The sequence below is a fragment of the Astyanax mexicanus genome, chromosome 3 (assembly GCF_023375975.1).
Source record: "Astyanax mexicanus isolate ESR-SI-001 chromosome 3, AstMex3_surface, whole genome shotgun sequence".
NCBI classification, from domain to species: Eukaryota; Metazoa; Chordata; class Actinopteri; order Characiformes; family Acestrorhamphidae; genus Astyanax; species Astyanax mexicanus.
In genome coordinates, this window is record NC_064410.1 from 8,119,591 (window position 1) to 8,136,155 (window position 16,565).

At 37.3% G+C, this 16,565-nt stretch overlaps 1 protein-coding gene across 3 annotated transcripts; it reads left to right on the plus strand.

Annotated features, from left to right (window-relative positions):
- The first annotated feature begins 146 nt into the window (after positions 1–146).
- Positions 147–16,193, plus strand: LOC103034866 (zinc finger protein 501). 3 transcript variants are annotated; one of them, XR_007438167.1, is made up of 2 exons: positions 147–309; positions 14,388–16,193. XR_007438167.1 is itself a non-coding variant. In XM_007239200.4 (2 exons), the coding sequence occupies exon 2, from the start codon at positions 5,895–5,897 to the stop codon at positions 7,155–7,157; it is 1,263 nt and encodes a 420-aa protein (XP_007239262.3). In that variant the 5' UTR covers positions 147–309; positions 5,818–5,894; the 3' UTR covers positions 7,158–8,139. The 3 variants fall into 3 exon arrangements, 1 of the variants encoding a protein (XP_007239262.3); XM_007239200.4 differs by lacking the exon at positions 14,388–16,193 and adding an exon at positions 5,818–8,139; XR_002649156.2 differs by lacking the exon at positions 147–309 and adding an exon at positions 10,530–10,897 and having other exon boundaries at positions 14,388–15,981.
- The last annotated feature ends 372 nt before the right edge of the window (positions 16,194–16,565 follow it).

Here is a 16,565-nt window from a genome sequence, read left to right on the forward strand (position 1 = left end):
TGTATGATTTTTTTATTACATATACAACTGAATAAAAAATCTCATCTTTTATACTACCTACTGCCGGACTTTAATTTTGACCGCTGGTTGCCTGAGCAGGACTACAGTTCTGTGATTTGATTGGCTCCACAGCGGAGTTCCGGGAGTCTGCAGCTGGGGGTCTTCAGTACAGAAACACAGCAGCAGACTGTTGGAGGTTCAGGTGATTCAGGGCTGTTTACTGTACTGGATCAGATCCAGTGCAGAGATTGGATTCTCCCCGCTCTCCTATAAAGAAGAGCAGCAGAAGATCCAGCTCACCTGCTGCAGGTATAGAGATGTTCCACTCTTCACCTTCACACTGATCTACATTTACTCTTAGATTCACACAAACACATTCAGAAGGAGCAGCACATTTAACATCACACACAAGCAGCTTCATCCAGGAGCTGGAGGATCATCTTCTCCTAGTTATCCCAGTCTTATTATATGTGTACAAAGTTATAATCGCTGTGAATGCAGATGCGTTAGATAAAGCCCTGTTTATATGTACATATTTTATTTACATACATACAGTAGACTGTTGTTACTACTGACATGTAGTACATAAACAGTGGAAAATCCACCTGAATATAAGCTACTTTTTCCATCAGAAAGTAAAAAGCACACAAAAGTAATTAAAACCAGTCTAAACTGCATCATCAATTTGTCTCTTTAAAAAAATGTTTACTTTATTGTAAACATGTCAAGCTCCTTACAAAACAAAAATATCCACTGAATTACTTATAGTCTGTCCTTATCTGATACTTACCGGAGCTTCTTACAATAGAACAGCACAAAAAGGATCTTTTGAACAAATCTTTTTAGTGAACAGATTCTAATGATTCAGTTCATCTAAAAGAGCTGCTGTGCTCATCACTATTGGTTAGCATCTGTAAATAATTAACCAACTCCAAATAGCGGGTTTTTGTAGGGTCCTTGTAGAACTGTTAGAACTACATACAGGTCGGAAAGCAGGTCGCAGTTCTCGAAAGAGGCTTAGTCTTGCGAGCGTTGGTCCCGGCCGCCTAGGAAAACTTACAGAGGAGGGCCGCTATTCCTCCTATTACACCTCAATGGAGCGCTGCAGTGAGTTTCAAGCTGTAATTTATTGTAATTTATTTAAAAATTCAAAAATTCAATAATCAAGAAAATCCTACCTAGTGTGCCTTTAACATGTTTAGGCTGAGGCGATTGCGCCGTTTACAAAAAAATTCTCCTGTTTTGAAGAAAACCCTTTCACAGGGCACTGATGACAATGGCGTGCATAGATATTTTATTGCAAGTTTGTATAAGGTAGCTGCTGCCACCGGTTGTCATCTTAGGGAAAAGTAAAATGCATCTGTGTTACTAATTCATTGTAATCACATTTGATTGTGATTTGCAAGAACATTAAAATACAAATAAACACAATTAACAATCATGATATACCTGAACTGGGAGCAGAGAGAGTTGAAGGACCAGCTTGGGCATCTTCCATTTGTGTCGGTACAGTGCTTCTCATTTCTGCCACACGTTAGATTTGAGTCTTTTCACTGCAGCATTGGCTTTTGACGCACTTAAGAATGCCACTGTCTTGAACCGAGGGTCCAGCAGTGTTGGTATCACCATTACACTTTTCACAATGACTCCAGGTTGCACAGTGTTTCTAGCAGTCTTCTTTTAAGGATTTCCACAAGATAAATGGCGATTTCCGTGGTTACATTTGATGCATTGCGTTGAAGTGAGTGGTGCAAAATTTTAAGCACTGGGATTACTTTTGATCCAGACTTTCTTTTTTTTTTTTTTTCCTCCGACAGCTGTCGATTGATTTTAAATAAAACAAGCACACAGAGTATCTCCTCTATGATTTTGTAATCATCTGTAGTCAGCGGGGGTATATCACTTTTTAAAGAGGCCAGAGATACCAGCACCAACTCCTTCTGTTCCACAAAGCATTCCAGCATTAAATAAGTGCTGTTCCATGTAGTTGACACCTCATTCATTAATTTCTTCACTGGCCCTCCCATCTGTAGCTGGACTTGTGCCAGCTTCTATGGCTGTAGTACTGGTTCTAAAGTGTGTTACGATCTGCCTTGTTTTATGTCAGATATCAGTGAATGTCTCAATTTGGTCACATGTTTTTCAAACTGTTAAATTTAATGAATCCGCTATGCAAATCGTGGATCTGATTTGGAGCTTTCTGACACATGCAATCATCTTTGCAGCCGCACCTGTGACCAGTCCACTCCTCCATTGAGTTTTTTGTTACTTGGGCCATATTTTCAGCAGTGTGCTGTTGAGGAAAGTGTTGCACTCCCAACATTAATGTACACAGTGTATGGTCCTTACTGTCAACATAATGACAAGTCACATCCAGGTAAGCCCCCATGTTGATAATGTCCACATGTCAGCTGTTAGGCTAACTGCAACTGCACTCAGCAGTTATTTTTTAACTTGCTCCGTTTTCTCCACATACCTCTGGCTAATCATAGTCTTGATAGCCTAAAATTATTATTATTATTAACACAAGTGGAGTTGATTAATGACGGAAAGCACATAACATTCATTAAATGTTATGTACATTAAATAAAACAGCAAAATGTAAAAGTTATATAAAACAAATAAAAAAATTAAAAAGTAACAATATGATAAAATTGTAGTAAAAAACGACACTTATATTAAAATAAACTATAGAATAAAATAGATTTTGAAAAATGAAAAAAAATTAAAAATAAAAATATTTGCAGAACAGAAGCTAGTAGAAACCTAGGCTAAACAGGAAGGTTTTTAGCTGCCTTTTAAAGCTAGCAACACTCGATGCCTGACGAAAATTAATTAGTAAAGAGTTACATATTTTTGGGGCATAAAAACAGAAAGTTGCTTCACCAGTCTTTTTGTGATTCATTCTAAGGTTTTGTGATTCATTCCTTGGTTGATCCATGGTACTTAAAGACAAGCCAAAAAAAAAACAATGCAAAGCAAAGAACACAAACTACAAAAATCTCCATCTAACAAAACATGTCGACATATTGTCTCCCTAATAAATACAATTTGGCGCGTTCACAACCAAATGATACTGGAACTGTATCGGTCACGTGGTTTTACTTAACGTAATACGAGCACCGACACGTGGTTTTGCCTTGATTGCCAGATCTAAATCATTCAGAACACCATTGGAGAGAAGGGCTGCAACTAATGATTATTTTGGTAGTCGACTAATCTGATGATTATTTTTTCGATTAGTCAACAATTACGTCCTTTATCTCTAAAAACAATAGAAACTCCTGAACATATGATTTAAAACACATTTAAATGTCTAGATGTTGTTTATACATGGAAAGTACTGATATTTATTGAGTAAATATGCAATCTGTTGTGTTTGGGGCACTTTTGGAGACACAGACTAAGTTAAGTGTAAACTCTAGGGGTGTAACGGTATGCAAAAATCACGGTTCGGTACGTACCTCGGTTTTGGGGTCACGGTTCGGTACATTTTCGGTACAGTATAGGAACAAAATGCAGAACCATTTTCTTCCACAGCGTGTTGTTTATTTAACCAAAAAATTGCCAATATACAAACTGAAACAGTAAATAAATATAAAGTGCTGCTTGGTACCATTAAGTTACCAGCCTTAAGCTATATACCATATTTGCACTACTGATATATACTATTTATACTGTCATTCCATCTCAATCACCATCAATATTGCACTATTGTCTTACGTATGTTTATTGTGTCTTGCTGTATTGAACATATAGTGTCTCCCACTCTTTTATATTATAATTATATATCTATTTTTACTTATTTACTTATATTTATATATCTATTTCTCCCCACACTACTGCACCTTGTTTTTGTCTCATGTATGTCTATTTGTGTCCCTGCTGTATTGTACTCATAGTGTCTCCCATTCTCCTTTATTATATCTATTATCTGTACTTGCTGTAAAATTGGGAAGGAGAGTAACGTAATTTCAATTCTCTGTATGTCCTGTACATATGCAGTATTGACAACTACTTGACTTGACTTAAATGAAATATTCTCAAATGATTAAACAATGTTAAAAATTAAACAAAATAAAATTAAAAATAATAAATTGAATTCCCTTTAAACAGTAAACAAAACTTTCCACATGTAAAGTGCAGCACTCAGTTCCAGAATTCTAGTGTTACAGTATTCATTTTTACTCAATCTTCATATGTTTTGCCAAGAAAATCAGTTTGTCCACATTGTCAGCAGTGAGGGCAGATCTGCTGGCAGTTATAACGTCCCCAGCGCTTGAAAATACCCTCTATATACCCTCGATGCTATAAAAGCCCCAATGGATGCTGTAATGGCTTTAGCCCGATCTGAATTGTGATTGTAATGATGCCTGAACGCAGATATCAGTGGCGTTTGCACCACAGGGATCTTCTTTTTTGTCGCGGTAATTTTAGCACTTGGGTGGCTCTGTCTCAGATGACTTAGCATGTTTGAAGTGTTGCCCGAAATATAGCCGACCTCAGCAAAACAATAACGACATACCGCTTTCGTTTTATCCACTTGTCTTTTTCCGTCGCAGGTTTTCACTGGGAAACCGCAGTGCTCCCAAACGGGAGATTTTAAAGACAGGGGAGGATTTTCTATCTCCGTTTGGTCGCTAGCTTCTGCCATAATGTCAAAATAGTCTTCACCATTCTCTGATACAGCAGACGCGTGCACCTCGCAAATGTGTTTTGAAGAGTGGTTAGGAAAGGCTCGACTGATTGGTTCGCCGTGCGACGTCGCCCCCACATGGTCACAAGAGCACGAATCACGAAAGAGTTGCTTTAAACATATCAAAGAACCTCCCCTTTACTACTCCAATCACGTACTGGCATCTAATGAATATTAGATAGCCACATGTCGCGACAGGCACAGACCTAGGGTAGAACAGGCGCTGTGTAGAACATATAAACTGACTGTATTCGTTCGGTACAGCACTGTACCGTACCGAAGGTCTGTTCGGTACGGTTCGGTAAGAATACATTATACCGTTACAGGCCTAGTAAACTCTGTGAGTGAGCCTTTTACCCATACACATTTAAATAATCAGCATTGTCAATTATATCGACTAATCGTTGCAGCCCTATTGGAGAGCAGCTAAAAAAAAAAAAAAAGAAGAGTCGCATAAAAGTCTAGTAAGAAATGTATCTATGGATACAGGAATCAGCTATCACGTAGTGTTTCCATAGAGTCCGCTATCAAATATTAAGTTAAGGGGGACAATAGTTTTCACATCTGGAAGTCTTCATGTGGTCTGGTTCATATTGGTTTCACACTGGTACACCTCTGTGCCACAATACTGCTGTGTTACATGCCTGCAAGCCAAGGGGAGTAATACAATAATACATACAGGTCTGAGGAAGTCCGCTATTATTTATCACATATTTGATAACTATATTAAATATGCTTCCATTGGCTACAGTAAAGTATTTTGGGTCATAGGAAGGGTGGTCACTGGTGGTTAATGAGGGCCACAGCTCTTGGAAAGCAGCTGTTAGCATATCCAGTTGTGCTGGCCATAGTTCCAATTAAGTTGCCAACATAAATCAACCAACATTATTAACTTGGTTTTGGGAAACAATTGCATCACAACACTATACGTTTGGGTCAATTGATAAAAACAACATTAGTTGATGACAAACACTGTGAGCTGTGAACAAAACAACAACGTCTCTGACATCACAATCTACCTCCAAAGACAGGAGAGAAGGTGCTGTAGAATTTATTGACATAAACTAAAATCCTACACTTTGCACTGAACTTGCACTGCTGTTCTTCTTTGTTTCTTCCAGAAATAAATGCTGTCCTGTTTCAAGTCTCAAATGAAAGATTTTACAAAAGTGTTAAGCTGCTGAACGAGGGGAAGAACATGGCATCCAGAGGAACCTCCAGTTCTCAAGAAACGCCCTCTCCAAACAGCACAGACAAGAAGAAAACGCACTGCTGTTCAGACTGTGGGAAATGTTTTACTCGACAGGATACTCTCCAAATACACCAGCGCATTCACACTGGAGAGAAACCATATGCCTGCACAGAATGTGGGAGATGTTTTAGTCGAGGGAGTGTTCTCCTTCGACATCAGCTTGTTCACACAGGAAAAAAACTGTATTGCTGCTCAGATTGTGGGAGACGTTTTAGTCAACGGGGTAATCTTGATGCACATCGGCACATTCACACTGGAGAGAAACCATATCAGTGCTCAGACTGTGGGAAGAGTTTTAATCGGAAAATGTCACTAAAGCAACACCAGCGCATTCACACAGGAGAGCAACCGTATCACTGCTCAGACTGTGGGAGGAGTTTTAATCAACAAATTGCACTGACACAACACCAGCGCAGTCACACAGGAGAGAAACCGTATTACTGTTCAGCATGTGGAAAGAGTTTTAATCATCAAACCACACTGAAACAACACCTTCTCATTCACACTGGGGAGAAACCGTATCATTGTTCAGATTGCGGGAAGAGTTTTAATCGGCAAATGTCACTAAAGCAACACCAGCGCATTCACACAGGAGAGAAACCGTATCACTGCTCAGACTGTGGGAAGAGTTTTAAACTACGGAGTCATCTCAAAGGACATAGTCGCATTCACACTGGGGAGAAACCATATCACTGTTCAGATTGTGGGAAGAGTTTTAGTCAACAAAGTGCACTAAAGCAACACCAACTCATTCACACTGGGGAGAAACCGCATCACTGTTCAGATTGTGGGAAGAGTTTTAAACTACAAAGTGCTCTAAAGCAACATCTGCGCATTCACACAGGAGAGAAACCATATCACTGTTCTGACTGTGGGAAGAGCTTTAAACAACAGAGTCATCTCGAAGCGCATAGGCGCATTCACACTGGGGAGAAACCATATCACTGTTCAGATTGTGGGAAGAGTTTTAATCAACAAACGACACTAAATCGACACCAATGCATTCACACAGGAGAAAAAACAAATCACTGCTCTGACTGTGGGAAAAGTTTTACTCATCAGAGTAATCTCCTTAACCACAAGCACATTCACACTGGAGGAAAACTGTTTTACTGTTCAGACTGTGGGAAGCTCTTCAGGTATTCACAAACATTGAGGGGACACAAGTGCATTAAGGAGCAGTTGTGGAAATATGCAGTGACACCTTAATCCATTCTAGTTATTAGGCCTTATTCTAGAAATATGAGTATCTTGTTTAAAGCTGTAGATTATTTTAGTAATCGAGTACTTTACTGAAAAATCGATTCGATTATTTGAGTAAACGAATAAAACATTTGTTTGCATAAAGAGTCATTAAAAATACACAAGAGAAAACAAGTCATTTCACTTAATAATGAATGACCAATTGAAGTTATATTTTTAAATTCACAACACACATTTCCAAACTCCAAACACAAATATAAATAAATAAAGGAATAATAATAATTTATTAATCAATAAAAAAAGGCATAAACATTTGCAAAGATGTTGACAGTTCGTCTCGCCAAGCCGGTGACGTGTTCACTTACATAAAGCCTTATTAAGTCCATAATTGTCTGTTTTTGACAGTATTTCTAGTAATCAGGACTCCACAGTGCTGTCGTTATGTTAAGGTACATTATTGTTATTAATATTATTATTATTATTATTATATTAACCTTCTCTAGGCTCCACCGCTAACGTGTCTTTGGCTGAGATGGTGCAGACGCTGTCCAGCATAAAATGCTTCATTATTATTGCCCTTTTTTCTCATAAGTTGTCGCTCTTTCCCCAAATTACCCTTTTCTCAACTACAACCTCCGCCGCCTCCTCTTTCCTAAATGCGCGGGTGACTTAGCGCTAAGCGCGTTGAGTTTTTACTTAAGTAAACGATTACTCGAGGCACAGAAAATTACTGGATCATTTTTTTAAATCAAGTAACTCCAATTACTCGAGCAATCCTTTCACCACCATCCTATACAGAGCAGTAAGCTAAAATTCCTTCAAGACAGTGTGCAGGATTAACCAACAGATACCAGAAACTTCTAGTTGCAATTGTTGCTGCAAAAGTGGGTCACACCAGACACTGAAAGCAAAGGTCCACATACTTTTGCCACTTACAAATAATAAATATTGGATCATTTTCCTCAGTAAATAAATGACCAGGATTGAATTGTGTCGTTTGTTTAACTGGGTTCTCTTTATTTACTTTATGACTTGTGAAATTCTGATGTTTTAGGTCATATTTATGCAGAAATCATAAAACATTCTAAAGGGTCCACAAACTTTCAAGAAGCACCACTATATGGCTGAATAGTTGGCATATCTGCACAAGTTTTTGGAAAGTTATAATATTTTGCTTTCTTTTTGTTTTTCGTCCGTTCTTTCATTTTCCCTCTTGACTTAGAGGTTGACTGTTTCATTTCTTTTGTGATGTTCTGCTGAATCTCTGTAATGGTGATGCCAAGCATTCAACCAGAAATTAATCTTTTATTATTTTGAGCTTGTTTCTGAGAACCTCTCTCTTTGTGTTGGGTGGAACCAATTTTCTACTTGAGTGTTTGTGTCTTTTGTTTGCCCCAGATGTTTAGGAATGACACTTGTCCAAAGTGGCAGAGTTGCCCGGTAGCACTTGAAAATGCCAAGCAGGCCTGGCCAGCAGTCTGAATTTAATGATTGTCCAGACACACATTTTACATGTGTGGAGCTCAAATGTGAACGTGCAATTTTTCCCTTTCTCAGAAAGCCATAAGCATTTTTGCAAATACTTGTAGATATTGCAGTGGCATAATGCGATACAATAAGAATTGTATAAATGATCGCCCAACTGAAATCTGTTTCAACATTTTCAGCATGCTGGTGCTTTTTAGAGGTGTAAAAAAACGGGGCCCAAACTGTTTAGCCAGTGCTCTGCAGTAAGTGTGCTCTGATGAGGCAGGTGAGCATTTCTGCTAGAGCCACTGTTGACTTAGCTGGTGTGCAAATTGCATAGTACAAGACACTGCGACTGCAGTCTTGTGGAGATGCTTCAGTGGAGAAGGTTTTTTTATTCTCGTCGACTTTTTGAATTTGGAAGCAATCCAGATAGGTGTTAGGGTCCATCCTGTTTTCCAGGATTTTCTCGCTTGATGTTTTGTGTAGGACTGTTACTGATGGCTTTAATTCACGTTTTGCCAAACAAGTTTTTCCTCAGTTGCAGTAGCCAATTTTCCTTCACTTTCTCTGGTGGATCTGCGGAATCTATGGGCCTGTGATTTGTCTATTTTTCTAAATATTTCCACATCTACAACTGTTTAATCCTTTTGAGGGTTCTTATGAGATGGAAAGTTGAAAACTTGCACATCCAGGAAATTTCAATGGGCTTTTACATTCCAGAATGGAGAATGTACTTTCCTTGACTTCACAGATTTGACACAACCTGTATTTTATCTGACCTATTTACTAATAGCAGTCTGTAGCCTTTTCTGAGGGTTGGCTGAATTTTGTGCTACTCACTTTTGACAGTGTTATACGTTCTTGTACAATTTTATGTCTTAACAATCAAGCTCAAATGTAAAAATCACAGTAGCAGTGCAGTCTAAAAAAATTACAAATGAAGCCAGAGAGCAATAAGCACTGTTTTCTTAGACCTTCAAAAGACTCTTGGAAACTGGTGAAAACTGGTACAGGAAGTCTGGCTGACCCACATGGCAACGGCTTTAGCTCAGCTTAATATTGGAATAAGTCTCATCAGAATTAGAGCTTAGATCGTTTGCAAAAAATCCAACCTGACCCTAAAGTGCAGCGTTATACAGGAGTTTCAGTTTAGTTCTCCAGCACCAGGGCTGGAGTATCATTAGCATTAACCACTAACCGCTATTTCTGCATTCAGAGGAGAGTATCAGCCTGTAGCTTGCTCCTAACCCTGGCTAGCACCATTACCCGCTAACCATGCTAGCTCTTTCCTCATTCAGAGAGGAGTATATCGGACTGTAGCATGCACGTTTACTGTGTTAAAACAACTTACGGTGGACGAACCGCTAGCTTTTATCACTCTGGCTTACCAAAGCACTCAGGGTTCCTCAGTGTAGCACTGTTGGGCGGCAACTGCTAGCGGTTAGCCGCTAATGTTAATGCTCCAATTTTTTTATTTGTTGACCTAGCTCAGCTTTACTTAAATTAGTTAGCTAAGTACTTTAAACTACAAAGAAAGGTATTTGACAAAAAATACAAGAACAACATTGTGTTTACTGACAGTTTAACTTTAGGCATCTTGTTAACTTCTAACCGATTCTCATCATGTGCACCAGCAAGACATTAAAGCATTTGTCATTCCATCTGAGTAGAAGTACAATTTGTGTTATTATTATTTAATAATAGTAATAATAATAATAATAATAATAATAATAATAATAATAATAATATGCAATTGTGCCTTTCAGTTCCACATAAACAGAGTATACACTTTGAAGGACAACTGTTCATGGTGACAATATTATTATTATTATTAGTAGTAGTAGTATTATATTATTTCATATATTATACTTAAGATAATGTGATATATAATATATATGTTTTGGGATTTTAAATACTTAAAAGTATAATAAAAGTATAATAATATTAGTGTTCCTGTTCTGTGTGTTTGATCAGTAACAGTGAAACGAGGTAAGACTTTTATTTTGACATCTAGTTGCCGGATGTAAGGCCATTGGTTCCTGAGCGGGGAGTTCTGTGATTTGATTAGCTTAGCTCCACAGCGGGGTTCCGGGAGTCTGCAGCCGAAGTCTTCAGTGCAGAAACACAGCAGCAGACTGTTGGAGGTTCAGGTGATTCAGGGCTGTTTATTGTATTGGATCAGATTCAGTGCAGAGACTGGATCCTCTGTAGGTAGAGATTCTCCCCCCGCTCTCCTATAAAGAAGAGCAGCAGAAGATCCAGCTCACCTGCTGCAGGTATGGAGATGTTCCACTCTTCACCTTCTTCACACTGCTCTACATTTACTTAGATTCACACAAACACATTCAGAAGGAGCAGCACATTTAACATCACACACAAGCAGCTTCATCCAGGAGCTGGAGGATCATCTTCTCCTAGTTATCTCTGATCAGCACTTTCATTCTGCTTTATTTAAGATGGACAGGAGATTTAGCAGCTTCTTACAAACCCGGATCGGTGATTTATTTGGGGAATAATTCTCTTGTCTGGTGGTTTAAAGTGTTATATTGTGGTGCTATAGATTATAACTCCTTACTCCTTTTAGTTAACTGTAGAGATGTCTCCTTTAAGGCCACGTGTTTCTCCATGCACGTAGTCTGTTTGTGTACATAAAAAATGTTTTTTATCCATTAACGAGGCTGAAGTTAGCAGTATCTTATTCAGATTTCCGGTGTTCTGTCGCATTCTGCTACCTTGTCGAACCGTGCTGCCCCAATGTATATTTAACTGTAAAAATACAAAAGAAGCACTATTTTAGGGCATGTACCCAGTGATATTCCAGTAGATGTACGTTATTAGATTTGGATTGCATAATTCATTGTACCATGGCAAAGTTATAGTAAATATAGCTCATTACAAACTGCTTTTCTATTTATTTATGATAATAAGTGTAATTTTTAGTTTCCATTTACACTTGTGTGCAATGACAGTGCGTCCAGGTTGTTTAATGCACATAAACCCCCCTAAACCAGATTAATTATACATAAAACACGAGAAAGAATTAAATTGTGTAGGTCGGCGCATGCGCAGTACCTTTGGGAAGCATGTATCGATGGGTAGGAAAATTCGACAGAACACCGGTCCACCTTAAACTGTGTGTAAAGTAGATCATAGAATGTTTAGCATGTAGAACATTTTATGTATGCAGATGTTTCACAGTAGGTAAATTAACGTGCAGTTATTTGTGAAATATATCACAATAATTTCTAAAAAAGTGCATAATCCTCGCTCTCCGGTGAGGATCCGTGATTAATTGAGGAAAACAATAGAGGGTGGGCAACGACGTAATGGTGCGTTGCATGCTGGGTAGCGCCCGCCATGTTTTAGTACACACAATCAAAACAAATGGACCATGCAATAAGTTAAACAAAAAGTTATAACTAGCTAACCTAGCTTCAATATATAAGTTATAACTAGCTAACCTAGCTTTAATATGTTATAACTAGCTAACCTAGCTTTAATTTATAAGTTATGACTAGCTAACCTAGCTTTAATTTATGTTATAACTAGCTAACCTAGCTTTAATATGTTATAACTAGCTAACCTAGCTTTAATTTGTAAGTTATGACTAGCTAACCTAGCTTTAATTTATAAGTTATAACTAGCTAACCTAGCTTTAATTTATAAGTTATAACTAGCTAACCTAGCTTTAATTTATAAGTTATAACTAGCTAACCTAGCTTTAATATATGTTATAACTAGCTAACCTAGCTTTAATATATAAGTTATAACTAGCTAACCTAGCTTTAATTTATAAGTTATAACTAGCTAACCTAGCTTTAATTTATAAGTTATAACTAGCTAACCTAGCTTTATTTTATAAGTTATAACTAGCTAACCTAGCTTTAATTTATAAGTTATAACTAGCTAACCTTGCTTTAATTTGTAAGTTATAACTAGCTAACCTAGCTTTAATTTATAAGTTATAACTAGCTAACCTAGCTTTAATTTATAAGTTATAACTAGCTAACCAATCTTTAATTTATGTTATACCTAGCTAACCTAGCTTTAATTTGTAAGTTATGACTAGCTAACCTAGCTTTAATTTGTAAGTTATAACAAGCTAACCTAGCTTTAATTTGTAAGTTATGACTAGCTAATCTAGCTTTAATTTATAAGTTATAACTAGCTAACCTAGCTTAATTTATAAGTTATAACTAGCTAACCAATCTTTAATTTGTTATACCTAGCTAACCTAGCTTTAAATTATAAGTTATGACTAGCTAACCTAGCTTTAATTTATAAGTTATGACTAGCTAACCTAGCTTTAATTTATAAGTTATACCTAGCTTTAATTTATAAGTTATAACTAGCTAACCTAGCTTTAACTTATAAGCTATGACTAGCTAACCTAGCTTTAACTTATAAGCTATGACTAGCTAACCTAGCTTAAATTTATAAGTTATGACTAGCTAACCTAGCTTTAATTTATAAGTTATGACTAGCTAACCTAGCTTTAATTTATAAGTTATGACTAGCTAACCTAGCTTTAATTTATAAGTTATAACTAGCTAACTTAGCTTTAATGTACAAGTTATGACTAGCTAACCAATCTTTAATGTATAAGTTATAACTAGCTAACCTAGCTTTAATTTATAAGCTATGACTAGCTAACTTAGCTTTAATTTATAAGTTATGACTAGCCAACTTAGCTTTAATTTATAACGTATAACTCGTCCACCTAGCTTTAACTAGCTAACCTATCTTTAATACATAAGTTATAAATAGCTAACCTACACAAAACACTACTATGAAATGTTTCTGGTGATTAGTGTAAAACAATAAGGTTATTATTTTGTGTTTTATTATTGTCTTTCACTTAGACCACATTGGGTAATGTTGTTGACCTGTGATCCTCCCGTGTTGCTTCCAAGCTGGGAAGCTAAAAAAAACACTCCATTTGCAAAACATTTCCCCCTACGGTCGTGAGAGCAATTGTAGCATTTTATAAGACAGCAAGCATTCACCATTTCATTGTATTGTACATTAAATTAAGTAAACAACCAGCCTGTGCCATAGCATCAATGTCCTAAAATCCCACAATGCACTGCTTTGTTCATCTCTGCTGACCTCATGATCCTGTTCTCTATAAAAAGTGCTTCTTCAAAGTTTATTTCACAGTAAGTTTCTGTGACTTGTTTACTGCTGTTTTGCAGTTTTCAGTCACAAACACACATTCTGAAGTAATCCGGTGTCTGTCTGAGTTTTTCCCTGTGTTGTTTACAACTGGGTTAGTAAACAATGTTTTGACTCATTGAGCATTGATTTTTAGGGTTTAATCTACAATTACAGTAGATACAGGAATCACCAACATAATCCTATACTGCTGTGTTACATGGCTGTAAACCAAGGAGAGTGATATAGTAATACACACAGATCTAAGGAAGTCTGCTATTATCACAGATTTCATAACTATATAAAACATGCTTCCCTTGGGTACAGTAAAGTATTTTGGGTCACAGGAAAAGTGGTCCACTGTGGTTAATGAGGACCACAGCTCTTGGAAAGCAGCTGTTAGGATATCCAGATGTGCTGACCATAGTTTCTAAGTCACCAACATAAATCAAACAACATTTTTACCTTGATTTTGGGAAACACTTGCATCATAGCACTATATGTTTGGGTCAGTTGATTAAAACATTAATTGATGAGAAACACTGTGAGAGCTGTAAAGAAAACCCGCAAAACCACAATGCCTCTGACTTTTTTCTTTTTTGTTTCTTCCAGAAATAAATGCTGTCCTGTTCCAAGTCTCAATTGGAAGATTTTACAAAAGTGTTAAGCTGCTGAACGAGGGGAAGAAAATGACATCCAGAGAAACCTCCAGTTCTCAAGGAATGCCCTCTCCAAACAGTACAGACAAGAAGAAAATGCACTGCTGCTCAGACTGTGGGAAGCTTTTTACTAAACATTATACTCTTCAAATCCACCAGCGTTTTCACACAGGAGAGAAACTGTATCACTGTTCAGACTGTGGGAGGACTTTTTTTCAACAGGATAAATTCCAGCTACACCAGCGCATTCATACTGGAGAGACACCATATCTCTGTTCAGACTGTGGAAAGAGTTTTACTACACACACGGCCCTTAACCTACACCAGCGCATTCACTCTGATGAGAGACCGTATCACTGCTCACAATGTGAGAAGAGTTTTAAATGCCGGGGTAGTCTCAGTACACATCAGCGCGTTCACACATCAGAGAAAGAGTATCACTGCTCAGATTGTGGGAAGAGTTTTAAAAAACAGGGCCATTTCTTTAGACATCGTCTCGCTCACACAGGAGAGAATCCCTATCACTGCTCAGATTGTGGGAAGAGTTTTAAAAAGCTGAGTGCTCTCCAAGGACACCAGCGTACTCACAAAGAAAAGAAACCATATCACTGTTCGGATTGTGGGAAGAGTTTTAAACTAAAAACTGAACTGAAACGACACCAACGCATTCACGCTAGAGAGAAAGCGGATCACTGCTCAGACTGTGGAAAGAGTTTCACTGATCAGAGTAATGTCATTAAACACAAGTGCATTCAAACAGGAGAGAAACTGCATTTCTGTTCAGACTGTGGGGAGAGACACAAATGCATTAAGAGCAGTCGCAGAAATATGCAGCCACACACTTCAAACCATTCCAGTTTCTAACCCTTATTCCAGAAATATGGGCATATTGTTTAAAGAGGAACACAACTGCTTTAAAAAGTTCCTAAAACATTACTAAAACAAATATACAGTTTATCTAAAATTTTTCAACCTGATCATGAAAAGCCTGTTCTGCATTGACCTGCTGCAAATATATGCTGCACACTCCAGACAGCATTCCAGTAGCTTATGGCAGTGTTTCTGAGAATTATAAGCCCATTTCTCACAGGCAGTGGCCTCTAGTTCCATAATATTCTTGGGTTTCCGTGCTGCAACCACTTTTTTAAATCGCACCAAAGATTTCCTATCTCATCAAAGTGACTATGACACCAACTTTAGCATCCTACAGGAATTTTGCCTGTATGCCTGTACTACCACATTCATGTTTTACTATAGGCAGAGTGTTCTCTTCAGTGTATGCTTTTTTCTTCACAATTTTCTTTTAAATCGCTCAACAGAATAGACTTATGTGGAGCCACAAAACAAAACCAACATTAAGTACTTTTGCTTCACCTTTTAAAAGGAGAATCGTCTAGAGTGTGCCCACGTCACTCACTGGATAAGTTCATTCAAATTAATATTTAGCAGTAGATGTTTTGTTGTAATGGCCATTTTAAACCTGTAAAAACATTGTACACAATAATGGAAATGTTAAAATTTGAATGTAATAAAGACATTGTAACTTACCTGCTCTGAGATTTGTTTTAGCCAGGGAGGGGCTTCCTGTATTTAAAGGGGCACTAAGGTAAAGCTAGGGAGCTCTTTACTCATTGGACGACTGACTGCTGAGTAGTCAGGTGGAAGCTCTATGTACTACTGCCCTTGAGCCTGGGTGCATTACTAATTTATGGGACTGTGATTGGATGCAGAAGTTGCATTAAAGTTCTATAATTATTAATGCATTTGATGCATTTTTTTTGCATGACAGCTTTGATATAGGTTTCTGACTTACAGTGCTGTTGGGAGTAAATATTATATGAAACACTTAGGCTTTAAGTTAAGCTTGATTTATTGCCTCACAAAATTGCACAATCTATGAAGAAATCAGACTTAATTTACATAAAAACAGCTGAAGAATGCAACAAAACCTTAAAGAGACATGCCAACTACTTTAACAAGGATTCCTTTCCAAAAGTAAAAATTTTAAATAGTTCCATGAACACTATAAAGTGGTCCTAAAATACTAAATCTTTAAGAATTCAATGAAGATATTTCTCAAATGTTCTACTGTACAAGTAAGACACAAGTTTAATATCAAAAACAATGTTTT